The sequence below is a fragment of the Zeus faber genome, assembly GCF_960531495.2.
Source record: "Zeus faber genome assembly, chromosome: 7".
In the NCBI taxonomy this organism is placed as follows: domain Eukaryota; kingdom Metazoa; phylum Chordata; class Actinopteri; order Zeiformes; family Zeidae; genus Zeus; species Zeus faber.
Genome location: NC_137203.1, coordinates 17,278,623 through 17,297,887, shown reverse-complemented (window position 1 = coordinate 17,297,887; position 19,265 = coordinate 17,278,623). Strand labels below are relative to the sequence as shown.

The 19,265-nt window shown below is 47.1% G+C and overlaps 2 protein-coding genes across 2 annotated transcripts; both read right to left on the bottom strand.

Moving 5' to 3' along the window:
* Nucleotides 1–248: 248 nt before the first annotated feature.
* Nucleotides 249–12,000, bottom strand: trpv4 (transient receptor potential cation channel, subfamily V, member 4). The gene is made up of 18 exons (XM_080003843.1): nucleotides 11,869–12,000; nucleotides 11,006–11,125; nucleotides 10,105–10,186; nucleotides 9,266–9,708; nucleotides 8,579–8,754; nucleotides 7,702–7,854; nucleotides 6,656–6,796; nucleotides 4,965–5,263; nucleotides 4,691–4,870; nucleotides 4,424–4,582; nucleotides 3,846–3,938; nucleotides 3,620–3,693; nucleotides 3,085–3,250; nucleotides 2,917–2,983; nucleotides 2,531–2,835; nucleotides 2,137–2,264; nucleotides 1,865–1,986; nucleotides 249–1,715 (listed from the first exon to the last, which is right to left on the bottom strand). Exons 3-18 carry the CDS (start codon nucleotides 10,111–10,113, stop codon nucleotides 1,603–1,605), a joined length of 2,628 nt encoding a protein of 875 aa, XP_079859969.1. The 5' UTR covers nucleotides 10,114–10,186; nucleotides 11,006–11,125; nucleotides 11,869–12,000; the 3' UTR covers nucleotides 249–1,602.
* A 3,953-nt stretch (nucleotides 12,001–15,953) lies between these two features.
* On the bottom strand, nucleotides 15,954–19,265 carry gltpa (glycolipid transfer protein a; the record flags this gene model as incomplete). Its single annotated transcript, XM_080003860.1, has 6 exons — nucleotides 19,199–19,265; nucleotides 18,658–18,854; nucleotides 16,763–16,821; nucleotides 16,536–16,669; nucleotides 16,276–16,426; nucleotides 15,954–16,136 (listed from the first exon to the last, which is right to left on the bottom strand). Exons 2-6 carry the CDS (start codon nucleotides 18,758–18,760, stop codon nucleotides 15,954–15,956), a joined length of 630 nt encoding a protein of 209 aa, XP_079859986.1. The 5' UTR covers nucleotides 18,761–18,854; nucleotides 19,199–19,265.

Below are 19,265 nucleotides of genomic sequence, written 5' to 3'. Positions count from 1 at the left end.
TCAAATGAGGCCCGTAGCCTTAAAAACTATATTCAATTTATTTTTAACAGTCAATCATACATGGATAAAAAATATTTAACACTTGCAATTTGTTGTTTGCACCTGTGATAAGATAGTTTTACAGTGACAGCTCTCGCTGGGCTGTGCAGGGGGGGAATCCAGAGCTCTGCAGCCCTCAGCAGGTCCGCTGAGGAACTGCAGGTTAGACGGATTTCTTTGACTTTTTACTCTGCTACAATACACATGCATAGATATAACATTTTAATATGTAATGTGTTGAAATGCAGGGGGTAATGCCTCAGACCTCCAAAAGAACTAGACTGATGAAAATGAAATTATGGCCGATTGGCCATCTCTCACAACATATACACTCATATGTGTTGTAGAGGCACATAAACAAGGGCAATGAGATAAAAAAAAAAAAAAGACTGCAGCAAATCGGGGGACGTACATACAGTAACAGCAAGGCCTGTGAGTTGATCATGCAAATACCCCGGCTGCAAAAGGGACAACCTATCTGGAAATTCAAAGACAAACCATAGCATGGAGGACAATAGGCTTGCATTTGCATATTTGCGGTACAACTCTAACCTTTTCACGATGCCCATCTTCTTCAGAACAATGTCTTTGCAATCGTAAAATAATGCACACATCAGTGGATTGTATCGAGCATTGCTTCAGCTCAATAGAGAGCGGGGGCTTCCTTGCACTGGAGCCAAAGCCCCATTCACAATGTTGTAAAAGCTTTACTAGGAAAAAAAACAAAACAAAAAAAACTACTCCAGTATTTACAGTGTATAAATTGAAAATGTAGAAAAGTTCATTGTATAAAAAGAGATATCCTATTTATCGCTAATGGAGTCCCCTGGTGAATATTCAATGTTCCAGATACAATAGAATTGAACGTTTATAGACGGAGAGGGACATCAAAAAATAATTATGCAAATAAAGGCTGCATGGTAACTCAACAAACAAAGTATAATGCAAATATGTTCACTTCAATTCTTACTCGCCTCCAAGATCTTAAAGTGGAATTTATGAATACGAGTGGAACCATTAAGTTACATCTACAATACAGATTTTTTTTTTATGGAACTCAAGGACAAGTATTCTTGTACTATCTGTTGGAGCGCTTGTAATTAGGTTTTCTGTAAACAATAATGAGACTGGCACTGTTCTGTTTAAATGACCCTTAATATCCCTGAGTTAGACACCTGAAAAGCAGAGGCATACAATTCTGTCACCATTTCAACACCCATCTACGCCCTGTAGCCAGCCCTGAAAACAAATGACGCTAAATTGGGATAAATCGTGACCTCGTTTCATGCATTTCATCTCAACAGTTATCATCTTCCAGACGCGTCGGTGCGGAGCTTTTTTTTTTTCCAGGAAGCTCTAGACCCAGCGTCTCCACGTCTTCTGTTCTCCGTCCTCCGTTCTGCGACTAAATTAAATAACAGATAACGCGTCATCTCAGAAGACAAAAATGACAAACGAGTTCCGGGCCCAAGCTTGGACGCTTAGACGACCTCACAATCGAAGGACACACGCCGGCGAAACGGACGGGCCCCTCAGAGGTTCGCCCCCTGCGGAGGAGCGGCGCTAGCCCTCTTGTCTGTGTCTGGGCGTTAATGGCTCCATCTCGATCACCAGGTCCCGCGGCCGTGGCCCCTTGCTCAGCTCCACCGCCCGCGGTACCACGGTGGACCAGCGATCTGGACGTGGGTGAAATGAACGAGACCTTTTATTTTTGGACACCTCCTGTCTACGTACAGTATGTGTGTGTTTGTGTGTGTGCGGTACACGCCAGTACATATTTGCCAATGCATTCCCTTCATCGATCATACAACAGTGAGAATCTCACCCCTCCTCAGGCCCCTGACAGTCTGCTGAACCCCGTTGACTTGGTAGGTCTCGTTTTTGCCTGGGTCCTCATTAATGATTCCTAGGTTCTGATTCCAGTGGCACCAGTTGACTTCGTCCACCCTAAAGCGAGACGCAAGGCGATTACACTTTTGAAAACGTGCTCAGCAATGACCAGTAACAATTTCAGCAGGTTACTTGAGTTTCTACATGAACACGGCGCAGCACGGCATCCCTGACACCGTTAACTGCGCTAAAGACAAACCGACGTACCTGAAACACCAGCGTCGGTCTGGAGATCCGTCGCAGCTCTTCCCCACGGTGACCATCTCCCCAACTCGAAACGACTTGCGCAGGCAGACGGGGAAGGAGCGCTCAATGTCCAGGATGGTGGTTGCCCACTTCAGGTTCGAGTTTGATCATACATTTAAGAGAATAATATTTTGAGAAGGAAAATGTCGCAAGACGGGTCCCGTAAAGCAGGTGGTAAATATGATCACCATATGGAACAACAATCACACATCGTAAATAGAAAAAGTTCCTCAGCAGGCACATGATTTTATATTAAAAAAATCTACAATATATGTAAATACTCGTGATGTAAAAAATAATAAACATATAAATATAGAACGAAGAAATGAAGTGGCGGCAGGGCGCGCACGCTCACCTGAAGCTTCCAGATCTTCTTGCTCTGCTTGGACACCTGCCCCACCGTCTCCCCCATCAGCGCGATCAGCATGTTGAGCAGCAGCACAAAGGTCAGGATGATGTAGGTCACCAGCAGGATGAGGAAGACCGCCGGGTACTGGGCGCTGTGGATCATGTCCAGCTCCCCCATCCCGATGGTCAGCTTGAACAGGTCCAGCAGGAAGGCACTGAAGGTGTCCGGGTCCCGGCACTGAGGGTAGGTGGGGCAGCTGCCCTCGCAGTCCGTGCCCGGCGCTGGACACACTGTCAGCAGGGAGACCAGGGCTGGAGGGGAGAGTGAGAGAGAGACTTAGCGCTATGTATCCTGACCTTTTCTATTAAACGTGAGCTTACCGCGGGGCTTACCTGAAGCATATCCAATCATGAACAGCACGTAGACGAGCAGAAATCTGAAAAGGTCTTTGAAGAGGATCTGAGGACGGAAACACGGTGGGGGAACTTAAGGGGAACGCCAACGTCAGGCCCTTCTCCCCCACCCCCGGTTCTTTTCCTCGCGACGCGATCCGCTCTCACCTTCTGTATCATGATGCTGTAGGTGCCGGTGAGCTTCAGGCCTCTGGTGAAGTAGAGCGTGTTCATCCAGCCGAGAACCAGGGCAAACACCATCACGGACACGTAGGCCTCGATGCCGGAGAGGTAGAGAGCGGCAGTGACGATCACCAGCACCGAGTAGATGAAGCTGGAGGAGAGGTGAGAGGGAGGAGAGAAGGGGAAGCGGCGTTAGTCCGGGGAAAACGCTCATACGTCTTCCCCCCTCCCGCGTAGAAGGCTTTGGCATTTGGCATTTCGACACAATGGAAGCGTGGCACGCCGGATGCTAATGACTGAGATAAACACGGTTAAAAGGGCTGTGAGGGGTGCTTGGCAGCCTCTGCTCTTTGTTGGGTTCCTGGGCTTGATTAAAGATGTACACTGTAAAACATGTCGGGGAGGATGTGGGTTTGGAATTAATTAGACAACTCAATTAAGAGTATGCAGAAAGTTGCCTCGGGTCAAAGACTGGGCTGAGCTGGGGGGTGGCGGGGGTGCAGTTGGGCTGAGGACTCACTAGAGCAGTTGAAAGGAACCATCAATAAATAAGGAGTTCACCCCAGGGCACTTCTTCAGGAAGAGGTCTTTAATCTGCAAAAAGGGCAGAAAACATTTACTATTATAAAACTATTACGGCACCGTCACCGCGGCAGATCGCATTTATTTGATGCGGGAAATTTTGGAGACGGCGAAGCACAATCTATTCATCAAGCCGAGAATGAGGCCGCCGCCGATTCACGCACGTTGGTGAGGAAGAAGAAGATTCCCGACGCCAGGGTGAGGATCTCCCCCACCAGGCGCAGGAAGTCTGCCGAGGTGTCGTAGGGGTACGGAGGCTGGGTTGGGCGATAGAAGTTAGAATTTCACTGGTGATATTGAATTTACACTTAATTATTTGGTAGGGGAATGTATCTTTAAAATAGGATGAACAGTAATAACGCAGTAGAAATAAATAGTGAAGGATCACCTAAAAAAATATGGAACAATAATAAAACAGCTAATAGAAAAAGATGTTATATATAAAAAACGTTATAATAAATACTTGTGATGTAAAAAAATGCAAAAAAAATAATATAGGGCAAAAAAAAAACCTGCATGCAAATCTAAATACAAAAAAAATGGAGGACAGAATTTGCTACCAAAAATATAGGATAATTTCACTCATATTTTTTATTCTTGCAAGGCCATTCCTCCCCACATCCCGCTCCAAATTCCCCATGCCTGCATAACGTAACAATGTTTTGCACAATATCTTCATGTGCTCAGTGACGCATCGGTCATTTGTGTTTACACCAAGGATGTAAGGCGTGTTGGATCTCACCGTTCCCTGCGCGGGGCGGTAGTACGCCACCAGCGTGAAGACGATCATGGTGGTGAGGTAGGACACCACACTGATGTAGAAGGTGACGGCGGCGAATTTCTGCCACTTTGCCCTGAGCAGCTCGTTGATGGGCTCCACCGCCAGCATCTCATGGCGATTCTGGAGACAGAGCCCGGAAAAGAACGCTGAACTAAACTAAACTGTGATTAAAAATGACTTTTCCACGGCGACCCATCCCTAGGACGAGCACGCTGACTGCCGGTTCACCTCATTGCGACTGTTGTAGACGAGGATTTCCAGCACGGACACCTCCTCGCCGCAGGTGTCCAGTGAGGAGAGGTCGTACAGGGAGGAGTACACCGGGCCGTACGCCCAATCCTTAAACTTGCGGGAAAGGTGGCGGGCCTCCTCGTCTTTGATCTCTCGCCTGATGATGTGCTGAAAGACCTGACGGTGCACAGGAAGTACGGTTCATTTGAACAAGTTCAATCGGGACTCTGAGGCACCTGGTGCCGTAGACGACGACTCCCCCCTCCCTTACCCCTATCTTCCCCAGCTTGGCGGCCATCATCAGCGGCGACATGCCGTCGTTGTTGAGCACGGTCTCCAGGTTGCACTCCGGGTAGAGCCGGGCGCTCTTGATCAGCAGTAGGTCGTACATCTTGGTGAGGAAGCGGGTGTTGTCCCGGGTGTTGTCGGCGATGTGCACAAGGGCGTGCAGCACCGTGTTGCCGCGGGAGTCCTGCCGCCGCAGGTCGGCCTTCTTGTGCGGATTCTCGGTCAGGTAGTGCACCATGTCGGGCTGGTTGGTGCACGCCGCCAGAGAGAGCGGCAGCTCACCTGGACAAGTAAGGAGATTGTCAATTCCCAAGGTGCATTGCAGATTGAAACGAAGCAAATTATCAAGAGACCTAATTAGGAAGTGTACTCGGCTGCAATGTGGGTTGTTTTTTTTTGTTTTTTTTTGCAAGGTGTATTAAACATGGATCAAAGATTTTGACTTAAATCCCTTCTATGAAAAGAGTACAATTAGCAGTTGTTTGAGGGAGGGGCAAGATGAGGTGCCAAAAGCAGCTGCTGAAAATGAGCCGTTGCCATGGGTGACAGATTACTTTGTCACCTCATATAGAAACGCTCCTCTTCATGGATTTGCACGGGTGCATGCAGAGTGTTAGAGTGAGTCTAAATCCCATTAGACATCAGCTCTGCCAGGTTCCTGTTCACCTCACCGCAAAGCTCCGCAGCAAATTACTCACACTGTGCCTGGACACGCCGGGATTTGGGAATGACAACCATGCTAAGTGCAAATGGAAATCATCTCCTCTGTGATGAGCGTGAAATATAATGCATGGACGTTAAATAACAGTCTTAATAATTTGGTGCTCGGAAAAAAATGAATATGCGTCGTTACATTTACTTTCCTTCTCTTTTTGTTTTATTTTTAATTTTTTTTTCATTAATGGTCCTTGTTAGGTCCAAAATAGTTAAGTCCGTGAATACCGTTTCAAGGTTTAAAGGTCATCACTTTGGAAATGGACCGGAATTATTCTGGGAATTGAATCTCTGATGGAGATTGATGGTTGGCAAGTGAGGTCCTGCCAGCAGAGAGCAGCGTAGAGCTCCGGTAGAGCGGCGTGTCAGTCCGTTGGCCAGAGGGCGGACTGAATGTAAAGTTACTAACCTCACCAGTGAGGAGATGTTTGCATGCCTTTAACTGCCGAACACAGAAACCTTTCACTGGGTTTTTTTTTTTCAATGCACATTCTGAACCGATGGCACCAGGTTTGTTTTCCTCTCGATTTCTTATTGGAGCGCCGCCGTTGACGGTTTCTCGTAACGTGCTTCGTAAAAAAACAAAAACCTTTGGCCGTAAAGGAGAGTTACCAATGGATCTTTTAAAGTACGCCGACTGTATTTGTCCAGCCTCAACCTGCCACGTAAAGGAGGAAAAGGTGTGGTCCGGGGTCACTTCATCTACGCGCAACAGAAGCTCCATTGCCAGGAAAATATTACTCACATTTGCTTGTTAACTATTTGACTTTAGCTCAGCACTACATTTAGGGATGTCCTCATGTATGTTTTATGACCCAAAAGGAGAATAAGAAGAAACACATTCCCACCTCACCTGAGCATCACCTTCACCTCATCAACTGTATTCTCACCAACAACTGACGGCATACAGAGTCGTTCAGATCTGAGGCGGGAGATGGTTTGAAGCAAACACCCCATTACCAAAGTAGAAGTAGCCGCCCTCGTCTCGGGGCTGAAAGAAGCGTCCCCTGGCCTGGGCGTGGACATCGGTTCCCTTCTCCACCAGCAGCTCCACGTACGGCTTACAGCGGCGCTCGATGGCGATGTGCAGCGCCGTCTGGCCTGAAAACACCAAAAAAATATACATATTCAATTTCAATCCTTTTGGTTATTCTTTACTCACGAAAATCAAAGGTGTGGTCTACCATCCGTTCAAATCATTTGAAGTAGGTATGCAGTACACCACTGTGGGAGGTTCGTAAGCAAACAGAGCATAAATTATGGGGGGCAGTGGCTCAGGAGGTAGCGCGGGTCGTTTAGTAATCGGAAGATTGCCGGTTTGATCCCCGGCTCCTCCTGGTAGCGTGCTGATGTGTCCTTAAGCAAGACACTTACTGTAACACACTAACTGCTCCCTGGGTGCCACTATATGGCAGCCCACTGCTCCTAGATATATCAGTTACTAGGATGGCGAAATGCATTTTGTTGCCTCAGTACTTGCACTCTGTGCAATGACAATTAGTTGAATCTAATATAATAATACATTTCTGTGGTAGTAATTACAAATTTTTGCTGTTCTGACTATCACTTACTCTTTCTATCTGAAACTACTCACCAGGGCATCCTAGAAGGTGGGGCGGAGGGGTCAATTTTAATGGGTACTAAAAGGGACTGGATAATTTGGATTTGGGCCTTTGAGACTGTAAGTGCTATAAAAAGCATTTACAAATAAACTTCAACGACACTCTAAATCTGAGTTACAGACCTTGGTGATCCTGGTATTTTCCCTACGGACCGGTCTCGTCCTCGTGTCTCGTCTGGAGTTGTCGAGGGTTCTCAATTCAGCGACTCACGATCATTTGTACTCGCTTTCTCCCGAATCCATTTCCCCATAAAGGGTATAAAATGTTTTCAACGGGTTTAAAGGGCCACAGGCTCATGAAACTTCCTCGACCTCTAGAGCGTCAGGAAAAAAGGCCGATGGTCCCACGTGAGCTGTGTAACTTCAGGTTGTTTATAGTAAATACCCCTGTAGTAGACATCTCTGAAGGGGACGTTGATGAACTCTCTGAGATTTCCCGTCTGCTCCGCCACGTCCAGCAGCAGTGGGATGGTGTCGTTCTGGCCGCTGTAGAGGTTCAGCAGGGCTTTGGGCAGACAAGTTTTACCCGTGGATGGCTCTGTTAAAAGAACAAAATAAAATGTTACTCGTGTTCAAATCAGCATTAACAATGAACGTGTTCAGCGGTGTCTGCGGAGGTACGAGGGATGAACGAGGCAGTCAAAGGAGTAGTCGTCTTTTTTTCCCCTATCTGGAAGTTGGACAGTTTGTGTGGTTTGTTCCGTTTCTTTAGTCTTTGTGCGGGAGACCTCGGTTTGCTGTGATTTCTGTCTGCTTGCTGTTATATGCCCCACTAGGTTTTCCCGCACACCGACGCAGGCCGGCAGAAAAGCCACCCTCGGGTCCGGCCCCGGACAGGACAAAAGCTCTGACATCAGCTTCCCCCCTGCAACAACAACCAGTGTGGCGCGGGGGTGGGGCGCAATACTCGAAGGGAAATGTACAGTGAAGCAGCCAGATAAGATATAATGACAGGGTTTGTATTTTAGGGTAAAGACCATGCGGGTGTTCACTGAACACAAACACTGTTCAAACACAGGAGGATGCATTGTACTTCCACAACCTAAAGTCATAGAAAGCCATGTCCTGGGTGTCACGCTTTGCCGTTTTACTTCCTCCCCCCTTTCACTTAAGGGGAAGTATAAACACACTTCCTTCCTCCCCTGCCCTCTGGACCTCCATCGTCGGGCTGTGCAGGTTCCTGGCAGAAACTAGACAATGACCGGACATCATTGGTGTGAGGGAGGGGGACGTCGGGTTGATTGGTAGTCTCGAAGACGTACCTTTAAACTCCTCGTCGGTAAGCCTCTTTTGGTGGCTTTGCAGGCACTCCAGCAGACCTTCCAGCGCCCCCGGGTCGGCGCGTGACACGGCGTCGAAGAGGAGGGCGCGGTTGAAGATCTTCAGCACCTTCGGCGGATCGGGTCCTGGACTCTCATCGCAGGACGTTTCGGTCTTACTGAGTGCACAAAACGACATCAAGTCTCACACCGTCCTGAACATCGCACGGTCAAAAAGTCGTTATTGCACGTTGATCGTGGTTCTCCTTTGTTTCGCTAACAGCTGACGGTCACATAAAGAACATCTGTTCCTCATGAAGACACGACAGAGCTGAATGGTCTCCTAACAGGGAAACTATATGAAAGCGAAGTGATGATCCACACCCTGAGCCCTGAGCCAGTTCTACACATAGAGCTCCCTGTGCGAGGGACAGGTAGTCCGAGCAAGGAACATAAATATGACCTCAGCAGCGAGGAAACAACAACATGCTCTCTGTTATGCCAGTAAATGAATTCGGGAGAAACGGCCGGAGTGCGCCGCGTGTTTCCACCTCGGATACGCCTCGGTCACTACACAGCGGACGTTAGAAGAAAGGTTCCTTTTTCGGAGCCCAAACCTCTCGCTTTTCGCAAAACGCGGCAATACCAAACAGACTCATTTGAACGTTGCGGGTGAAGCTTTCTCCGCACCCTCTGGGAAGCTTCTTCCTGCGTCGCTTCTGGTTGTTGTTGTGTCTGTAGGTGCCGTAGTCGAACAGTGAGTCCATGGGCGCTTTCTTGGGGCCGGGCGCCACCGAGGACTCGTAAATGGTCGACTCCAGGAGGTCCATCGGGTTGGCCTTCTTGAAGGCGCCCTGGAACTTCATCCGCAGGTTCTGCCGGCTCTCCCCGGACTGACCAGCTTGCGCCGGGTCAGGCGCGGGGCAGAGGCCCGCGTCGGGCGCCGACGTGGAGCCGTCCTCGCTCTCGAACAGGCTGGAGAACTCGGAGAGGGCGAACGCGGCATCGGCCTCGCCGTTCCCTCGCCCCTCGGAGTCCTCAGACGGGGCGGCCCTGGCGGAGGGCGAGGGAAGGGTGTCGGCCTTCCTCAAGGCCACGTGGCACCTTTGCAAAAGGGTCGGGGCAGAGCGTCCCTGAAACATACAGAGCAAAGAAAAATGTGAGCGGTCCTCAGGCTTTCCGTTGAGTGGTTTAAAATGTGGTGTTTTAAATTCTTAATCAAAACTCTCCATGAAATCACTGGAAAGTGAGCAAAATCCACCACTGCTTGGATAAGGAATATACGATCGAAAAAATAATAACACGTAGGGTCAAGTAATAACAATAAAACATTGCATCTATTTGCTAAAGGATGAAGAAGGAAAATCACAGGTTTGCATGGAGGGAAGTATCGATCGCCGACAATTGAAAAGGAATCTATTAAACCAAAGTGAAATATGACTTTGTCGCAGCCGTGACAGGGTGATACAGGCCGTTTTTCAATTTGGGGGGGGTTTGAAGTTGACGGTGAAGCGCGAGCTCCTTTTTACCTCGTTCATCCCTGATGTTACAGCAGAGTGATAAATTCCTCTTCAGGGGAAACGAGAAGTGACGCCGGAGAATGTGGGCATCCTAGAGGAACAAAGAGGAATCACCATACAGTGACACCCTCACACAACCCGGCACACCAGCAGACATCAATGTAATTAACATTATTACGGGATACGTTCCGTTTTTTATTATTATTATTTTTTTCAAACCAGTCCCTATCAAAACTGCTGTCTCGCGGAAAGTAAAAAGAGCCGCACTCTGCAGCATTCTCACTGAAAACTGTGATATTATTAGTGTTCGAATAATGCTCTCTGTGTTAGAATTAAGTCAACACCGAGAATGATGTCGCCTTCAATAAGGCGTGACGCGGGAGGCCGTGTCTGTTGGAGTCAGAGAGAGTCACGTCCAGCCTGGAAAAGACTCAAAAGCTTGAATAAAACTATGTATTTCACAGACTTTCCCACCCTCTCCCTGCCCCCCTCCTCCTTCCTGTCCCCTCTAGGCCAGTCATTCATACACATACACACACACACACACACACACGCACACGTACGCACGCACACGCACGCACACGCACACACGCACACACACACACTTGTGCTCTACAGTGTGTCACTGTGAAATTCGGTGAACTGGTAGACTTTGTGTGTGTGCTTTATGAGCTGTGGCCTGTGGTGAGCTATTATGCTTTCCTACTTTATATTTGCTTATAAAGGTGACATACAAAGTGAGCAAAGCCAGACTGTGCTGACACAGACAGTGGGAGCCAGGGTACCGAAAAAAAAAGGGGTGTAAAGACACGACTCACAACCCTCTCGCACACATGGGATTATCATGCCTTTACGGCCCGCTGCACATTTGATGACGAAAAAAAGACAAGTCTGACAAAGAAAGGCTTACCTTGATAAACTCCTGAAACAGGCCGGCAGCAGCAGCAGACGGGCGGAGTCGTATGGCGGCGGAGATGTGGGCGTTGAAGGGCTGAGGAAACTTTTATTTCAAACGTTGAGGGAACTTTCCCTAGAATAATGGGAGTCAAATGCGTGAACAGGAAGTAAGGGAAAGTGCTATCCGTCCAGATTGCGCAGTCAGTACATGGGGGGGGGGGATGATAATAAAGCAGATGTTCCGAGATGCGTTCACTTCTACAGTTTTCCCCTCGGGGCCGCGCTGTGGGACATCCTCCTCTCATGCGACCGAAGTGACATTGTCCAGACCACAAGAGGCTGGAGGCCCCGGCTGCAAACTAATGGTTGTGGGAAATGGGTGTAAGCCAAAAAACGGGGGAAATGACTCTACAATTGAGTCAGAGATTTGAAATAAATCACAGCCAGACCCATATAAAAATTAGTTACTCAAGAAATTGGTTTTTTTTTATATATATATATATATACACACAGACTGTATATATATCATGGAATTCAACAATCTGAAATCTGCTGAACATTTTTTGAAGGGCAAAAATGCAACACACTGCATATATATATATACAAAAACGAATTCTGTAATAGCACTGACATTGTTGTGAATGGAAAAATAACTGTTTGTTCTACTCTCCAAAATAAAACAAAAAAAAACAGTACAGTAAAGACAGCCCCTAGTTATTTAACATTGCCTTTACAACTCTTTTGTTGTTGTTGTTGTTGTTTTTATTGACAATATGAGTATATATACATATATTCATTGATTCCCACACCATTCGTCAAAACAGTTCCACAAGTACAGGAGCGCGCAAGGGGTTTGTTTCCCCCCCCCCCACTTACCTTGACTTTTTCAGTGGATATTCATCTTTCGAACCATTTCGGTGCTGATCATAATCTTTCCCCCGGGTGAAGTTCGGGTTTTCCTGCTGCTGCTCCGAGTGTGAGGCTAAAACCTAAACTGCAGGCGACACGTTCCTCCTGAGCATGAAGGCTGGTCCTGACGCCCACCTGAACAACAGAGCCTTGTCCTATAGTCTCACTCAAGTTTTTGGGGGTGGGACTGGCTGGACGGCGGAGCTTCTGCAGCGCTCAGATGCATTCCAGCAAACGCACGATTTTCAACAAACGTTCTCCCCTGTCATTGAAACCCTCTGTGCGGGGCGACGTTAAGAAATATCCCTGTTATTTCCAACTTTAATGCCCCGCGCCTCGACCGAAAGAAAAGAGAGAAATGGCTCCACCTAGCTGCAATTAAGACACTCCACACCCTCATAAGAAATGAATTAATAATCTTCTCCCTTCTCTCTGGGCTGCTCCCGTTAGGGGTCGCCACAGCGGATCACCTGCCTCCAATAGCTTCTGTTCTACGCATCTTCCTCCCTTACACCAACCGCCTGCATGTCCTCCCTCACCACATCCATAAACCTTAAAGCATAAAGCATAAAGCATCCTTCTCCCAATGTAACTCTCATCTCTCCTACACACGTGTCCAAACCACCTCAATCTGGCCTCTCTCACTCTTCCACCAAACTGTCCAACCTGAGCTGTCCCTCTAATGTACTCATTCTTAATCCTGTCCGTCCTTGTCGCTCCCAATGAAAACCTCAACATCCTCAACTCTGCCACCTCCAGTTCAGCCAGCTGCCTTTTTGTCAGTGCCACCGCCTCTAAACCGTACAACATGGCTGGTCTCACTACCGTCCGTCACAGATCACTCCGGACACTCTTCTCCACCCACTCCACCCGGCCTGTACTCTCTTCTTCACCTCTCTCCCGCACTCCCCGCTGCTTTGGGTGGTCGACCCCGAGTACTTGAACTCATCCGCCTTCTCCACCTCCACTCCTTGCATTCTCAGCTTTTCACCGCTCTCCCTCCCATTCAGGCACATGCATTGTGTTGTACTCCTGCTGACTTTCATCCCTCTTCTCTCTAATGCATGCCTCCACTTCTCCAGGCTCTCCTCAAACTGCTCCCTACTCTCGCTACAGATCACAATGTCATTCGCGAGCGTCAAATAATAATAATAATAATAATAATAATAATAATAATAATAATAATAATAATAATAATAATAATGATAAATAATAAGAACAATAAAATCATCAGAAATAATAATATTCATTCTCATTTCTGTAAGATTACCTGTATAAATAAAGTAAATAATAATAATAATAATAATAATAATAATAATAATAATAATAATAACAGATATTGAAAGAATGAGCACAAGAATATCAACGGAACATCAGAAGGATGTTTCAATTGAAACAACGGTTCTCAACGTAGGGTCAGTGAACCCCCAGGGGTCCTTCAAGAGGTTCCAGGGGGTCCCCAGCAAGATGGTTAATAGTTATAAGTCACCATAATTACATTTACCAGATGTTAGCCCTGTTAGAGAATGTGCAATAATGACCCCTTAACTTAAGTATAGATACTGTAGGTATGGAAGTTTGGATGAATTCATATGTAACCATTAGAATCTCCGACTGGGTCCAAGGTGTAATAGGAATGAAGTTGAGGGTCCTTGATGTGAATAAGGTTGCGACTAACTGGATAACAAGAGTAACTAATTATAACCATTCTTTAAAAGGTAATTATACTGCTTTATTAAATACATTGAAAATACAAGTGTGTGTGTGTTTGTGTGTGTGTGTGGGAGGAGGGGGGGGCACTGGGACACGGTCCAGGGTCTGGTCCGGGGTGGGGGTCCGCATTGCTGCAATGATAAGGTCGTGCTTCGCTTATCTCTCCCAGTGCTGGATCTCCAACTCAGTACCGACACCACACAGTAGACGGGTGGCGTGCAAGCTATGCGGGTGGGGATGTGGCGGGCAGCTGCGATCTTGCCCGGCCCGCCTTGGCATGCTTCACAACCGTCCTACAATTTTAATACCGCTCATGCATGCCGGGAACACACCCACACACACACACACACACACACACTCAAATCTTACTCCAAACAACACATCACCAGAGCAGGGTCTGTGGGACAGGAGTTGTGCGAGTGACCCGGCCGGGCTGCGGAGAGCGCCACCGGGGGATTTCCAGGGCCCATTGGCGGCTGCTCACTGGATGTGAGTTGTGGTGCAGGAGGCGGCGGTTGGTCTCACTCCCACCGCGTGGCTTCCCTGCGGCGGGTGCCAGCAGTTGTGGGAGGGCCGCATATCTGGCTGTCTGCGGGTGATGGCGGGGCTCAGTTCACCCCAGGTGGGTTGATGTTGGGGTGCCCCGCCATGCGTACTCGGCTACATGAGTGAACGCTGGGGGCTTGTGGCCGGATGGGGCATCTCGCCAGTTGTGATACGGCGGGTCTGCCCTTTTACGCAGGGCTTTGGTGGGCGTGGGGGCCTTTACTGCCCGCAGGCTTCACTGCCACAGCTGTCACAGGAAGAGACCACGTGTCGTAATTGCTGTTCCAAATTTTCGTCAACTTATAATAATATTAGTAATAACTAAAATATATAATAACAATAATCATTATATTATATGATAATAATTCATCATGTTTTGTCAAATACATGTCATCTGATGTTTCTATGTTTATGTTTTGTCAAGTACATGTTGGAGTAGTAATGATGATTAGTTGTTTAAACACCAAAACATGGCAGGTGGTTCTCCAAAGAGGGGAATTGGTGGCGGCTCTGTAAAACAAAAAGCTGTGCTCTTGTCGTCCTACAGGTCGTCCACAGGACAGAGTTATTGCAGCAGTTCTTGATGATTAATAAAAAGTGGCCTTGCAGGTTAAGAATTTGAACTCCACTTGCAGATTAACTATAAAAAACACCCTGTGTTGTATGCCAAGCCTGCTGACAGCACAGTTAAAAAAAATGAAAAGAAAAAGAAAATACAAGTGTTTTATTATATATTGCATACAACAGTCCATAAAGTACACACTGCAACATTTTTCACCATAAATAACATTCGGCGAAACCTTAAGGCACTGTACATATCAACACACATGTACACCATAACGCTAAATATTTATTATTACGATCCGAGCGACACATTTTGTTGGAATGCGAACCATTTAGCGTATGAAATGTTCAATCTGCTCACCAACCACATCAAAATCAAACAAGAAATAGTGAAACAGTTTAGTTGCACAAACACCCGAAAAAGAGAGCGGAATGGAAAAAAATAATTGAAAGTCCTCCGTAGAACATTTCCAAACTCTGGAATATAGAGGTAGGCCTTCATGGCGATAATTTTTATATCATTCAGTCTAGTTATTATAATGCAGCATAAAACTGAATGAAAATGAGCAAAGACAACGCATGTGAAGGCACAGATGGTTGTGTAATATTACTGTCGTACATACGCACTTTTACACATCCTCATAGGAAATAATGAATCAGGATGTAGAAGCAATGTGTGTGTGTGTGGGGGGGGGGTATTTTGGAGTGTTATGATCGTATGATCGTTGTAATCGTTGTTACACTGTGTTAATCACTGTATTGAATAAATGAAAAAAAAAAAAAGATCCAGAAAATCTGCAGCACGGGGCCTGCATTTTTCTACCGAGTACACGTTGAGATTCCGCACCGTGCACCTGCTCTGCTACAGCGACATTAACATTTTTGAATTTTCACATACCGAGGCTGGAAATCGACATGACACGGCGCGGAATTAAAAAGGTATTGCAGATTGTTCTAAAAGCGGTGGATTTAAATTGTGAATCTGCCCCCGCGGACAGTAAGGTTGAGAAGCCTTGTTGGAGGAAGGGCATATAAAGTATAATGCAAGCAACCAAAAGCACGCGGCTGAATTCAACACACACCTTCTCGTCTAGTCACACCCAATATCGAGCGGCACCGCCTACACTACCGCGGTAGACATTTGTGAGCAATCCCTGCGTCCCGGGTCCCTTGTCAACCGAGGGCCGCTTTCCCCTGGGGATGGGGGGGCATGAGGGATCCGCCCCCGCTCACACCATGTAGTCGAGCTCGGCGTTGGTTTTCGTGTACAGCTCGTAAACGGCGTCCACCGTCGCGCCAAAGTGGACGAGGAATTTGCGGATTTTCTCCAGGCACTCCTCTTCCTTCACCTCGCGCCCCTTCGAAAGGGCCTTCAGGAACTCCGACCTGTAGGGGGCGGCAAACCGCGCTGCCTGGAGCAGAAAAACGATAAAAAGAAACTGTTACCGGTAATGTCTCGACTATTTAAAACAAAAACAGAAAAGGCCAGCGTCGGATATCGGTTGGCTTTATCCCATTGGCACGGCGCCAATAACGGAGGGAGGAGCTTACCCTGAAGAGACTTTGCACGAGCCAACCGTGGTACCTCCTCAGGGCTATTTCATAGGCCTTGGTGACGTTGACTCGGATGAGGTTGGGATTACTTTCATCCTTCTCCCCGTCCACCAGACTTTGAAGTAAGACTTGAATAAACCGTAGACCCCTGGGTGATTTGGGGCACGTTAAGAAGTAACTCATCGCTGCAAAAAAACTCAAGGAGAATCGACGCACGCGAGGCGATCGGCGTCACCGCCTAAACAAACACGTCTGACCTTTTCAACCACATGAGCGCCAAGGTGGCCCCGACTCTCGGCCACTCTGATCCGTACATCTCCTTCTCAGCCTCCAGGATCTGTTGGAGGGTTTTGAACCTGCCCGGGTTGCTGTCGTACACTGCCTTGATTTTCTGCAAGTGAAAACAAATATGAATAAAGTTTTGAAAGTATTCAGCCGGGTTTTGTTTCGGGTATCCGGTCGTGAAATGGGTCGTTCGACTTACAGTTATGTTCCCGGCTAGATCAGCCTTGACTGGGGAAAAAATTGTCGAGCCAAGGCAGTCTGAGGAGAACAGGAAAACATGTATTTTTAACAATGAAATCAGAAAAAAACAACTTGCACGTGGTTTTGTAAACTTTGTCAAAACGAAAATGTTAAAGGGGTAATGTCTGTCTCTCTAAAGAGGCCTATAGGCACAGCTCATCGATTTTGTTGAATGGTCTCAATTGAGATGGTTTAATTGCTTTCATAACATGGCGGACACCAAAATGCTGAATAATTCATCTGGTTAGAGACAGATTTTATTTAAAGAACCACCGGAGCTCATTAAAACGTCAGTCGCTTTCGGCTTTTCCCACCGAATGCGATGTGGTTAAATGACTAAAATACACCAGAATTACAGTAGGAGACTATGTCGTGCTACATTTAAATTACGACAGACAACGGAAGCAAATCGACTTTGCCTTTGTGTTAATATTATGTGGTGAAAAATAAATCACCGCGCTGTCTCCAGCAAGGCCTATTCAAACCGTTTTGTCGTTTCTGATCCAGACGTGGTTTAGGTTTGGTAGAGCCGTGGATAATGAGGGACAGCTTCTGGTCGCCGACAATGCTCATCACCACATCTGGTTTCTTCCTCCGTGCGGGGCAGACACTGAGGGCAACATCCACTTTTTAAGCGTCCGACAGCAATGTGGCCCTTTCTAAAATGGAGAGGCTTTTCCTCCGTGCCCTCACCATTTGCTCGCAACCAACCTACACATTGGACCTTTTCACACCTTTTTTTTTTTCTATTGTTTTACTTGTATGGCAAAGCTCTCTGTTGCTATTGTCAGAATCCCAAAAATCTGGAAAACCCCAGACAATTTCATACAAAACGAGGCCATACAGCAGAACTTTTGTGAACGCAAGTTCTTTGTACACTTAAAAGGCCCTTGGCTGATATGAAAATAAATTGGTACATGGACCATGTACAATGGGCCGCTTCCTGACCAATTAGTGCACACTAAGATAACGACTCTGAGTGTTTGTCCCGTTTCTTGAGCCGGTAAGGGACTTGTAGGAAAGTTGGCCAAGAGATTTGTGGGTCAGGGAAAAACAATAGCCGTGACAAAAGAAGTGGGTTAATATCAACATCACACTTGGATCCTCTCCACGGTTTCACATGGCAAACTCAATAGAAGACCTTTGGCGTATTAATACAGGATGAAGCCACACAATGATGCCCTGGCGCATGATGCCAGCACTGAATGGGCATCGGGAACACAACACCCTACTAATCAATTTTCACAACTCCAAATCCAGGGCAGGGAATTAAATTATGCATGATATAGAACCGTGGACTTCTTGATGGAGGAGAAATACGATCCCCCGCCACCCCCCCCCCCCCCCCCCCCCCCAAAAAAAAAAAGATTAGCATTAGTATCTCGTAGACAGTTTCATGTGGCTTGACAGAGATGTTTTGACAGATTGCTTCTCAGAATCAATTTTGCGGCTTATTAATCACAGATGAACAAAGCCCACGTGAAAGACGTGTATAGCAAAAGGACAAACACAAGGAGTATTTCAAATAAAGACCTAATTCCACATCAGTGTGAACCCATTCAACAAACCAAAAAGCAGAAGTATTATAATCCTCTTTTTTTTTTTGTAATTATTGTAATTCCTGGACGGGGGGGGGGGGTGTCATTTCTAAGACACATTTCAACAAAATAACATTGCACTGGAACGAAATATGGTCACACCATTAATATTGCGCGTATCACTGTGACCCAATCACTCCGCACACCCCCTGATTGGGGAACATACACGAGAGTGTGATTTTCACTCTGATGAGCAAATACTGTTCGTCCTTTTAAGACACAAAAAAACAAAAACAAAGAAGAGACGCCAACTCACCAAAGAACGGTGGCAGGTAGGACACGGCCTCCAGGAACGGCCTGGTTTCCACCTGCCTGTCAGCGGGCAGCTGCCTGAACTGGTGCTCCAGGAGCAGAGCCATCTCACGGTGCGCGGCGGGTCTCCTCTACAACAGCAGCAGCAGCAGCAGCAGCCACAGTCCGCCACGTCCAGAACGCATTTACTACAACGAACGACTCCCGATAAAAAAAAAATGTGATAAATAAATAAATACAACAGCAAAAAGAAAAAAACAGAAACAGGTAACTGTTCCGACCCTACATGGCCCCGCCCTCCTCAACGCGCACGTACGCGTAACTTGCGCGCACGCATCTAAATGTCAGGAAGACGCGCGCACATTTGGGGCACAGCATCACGTGCTGTGTGTGTGTGTGTGTGTGTGTGTGTGTGTGTGTGTGTGCGCGCGTGTGTGCCGCTGATAATGAATCACTGACACAAAAGTTATTCCTTTATTGTACGTGTTACGTATTGCGTATTGATGCTTTTCTTTTTCTATTTCACTCTATTCCGCATAACTTACGATGCGATCGTTTGCGCTTTGAAACGTGGCAGCTGGGTGGGCTCCTGTTGGCGTCGCAGAGCACCAG

Excerpts from the sequence above, each read along its gene's own strand:
- trpv4 (XM_080003843.1), bottom strand. Across the intron at positions 4,583-4,690 it reads TCTACAACAGTCGCAATGAG|AATCGCCATGAGATGCTGGC; the intron begins GTGAACCGGCAG and ends CTCTGTCTCCAG. Across the intron at positions 3,939-4,423 it reads ACCGCCCCGCGCAGGGAACG|CCTCCGTACCCCTACGACAC; the intron begins GTGAGATCCAAC and ends CGCCCAACCCAG.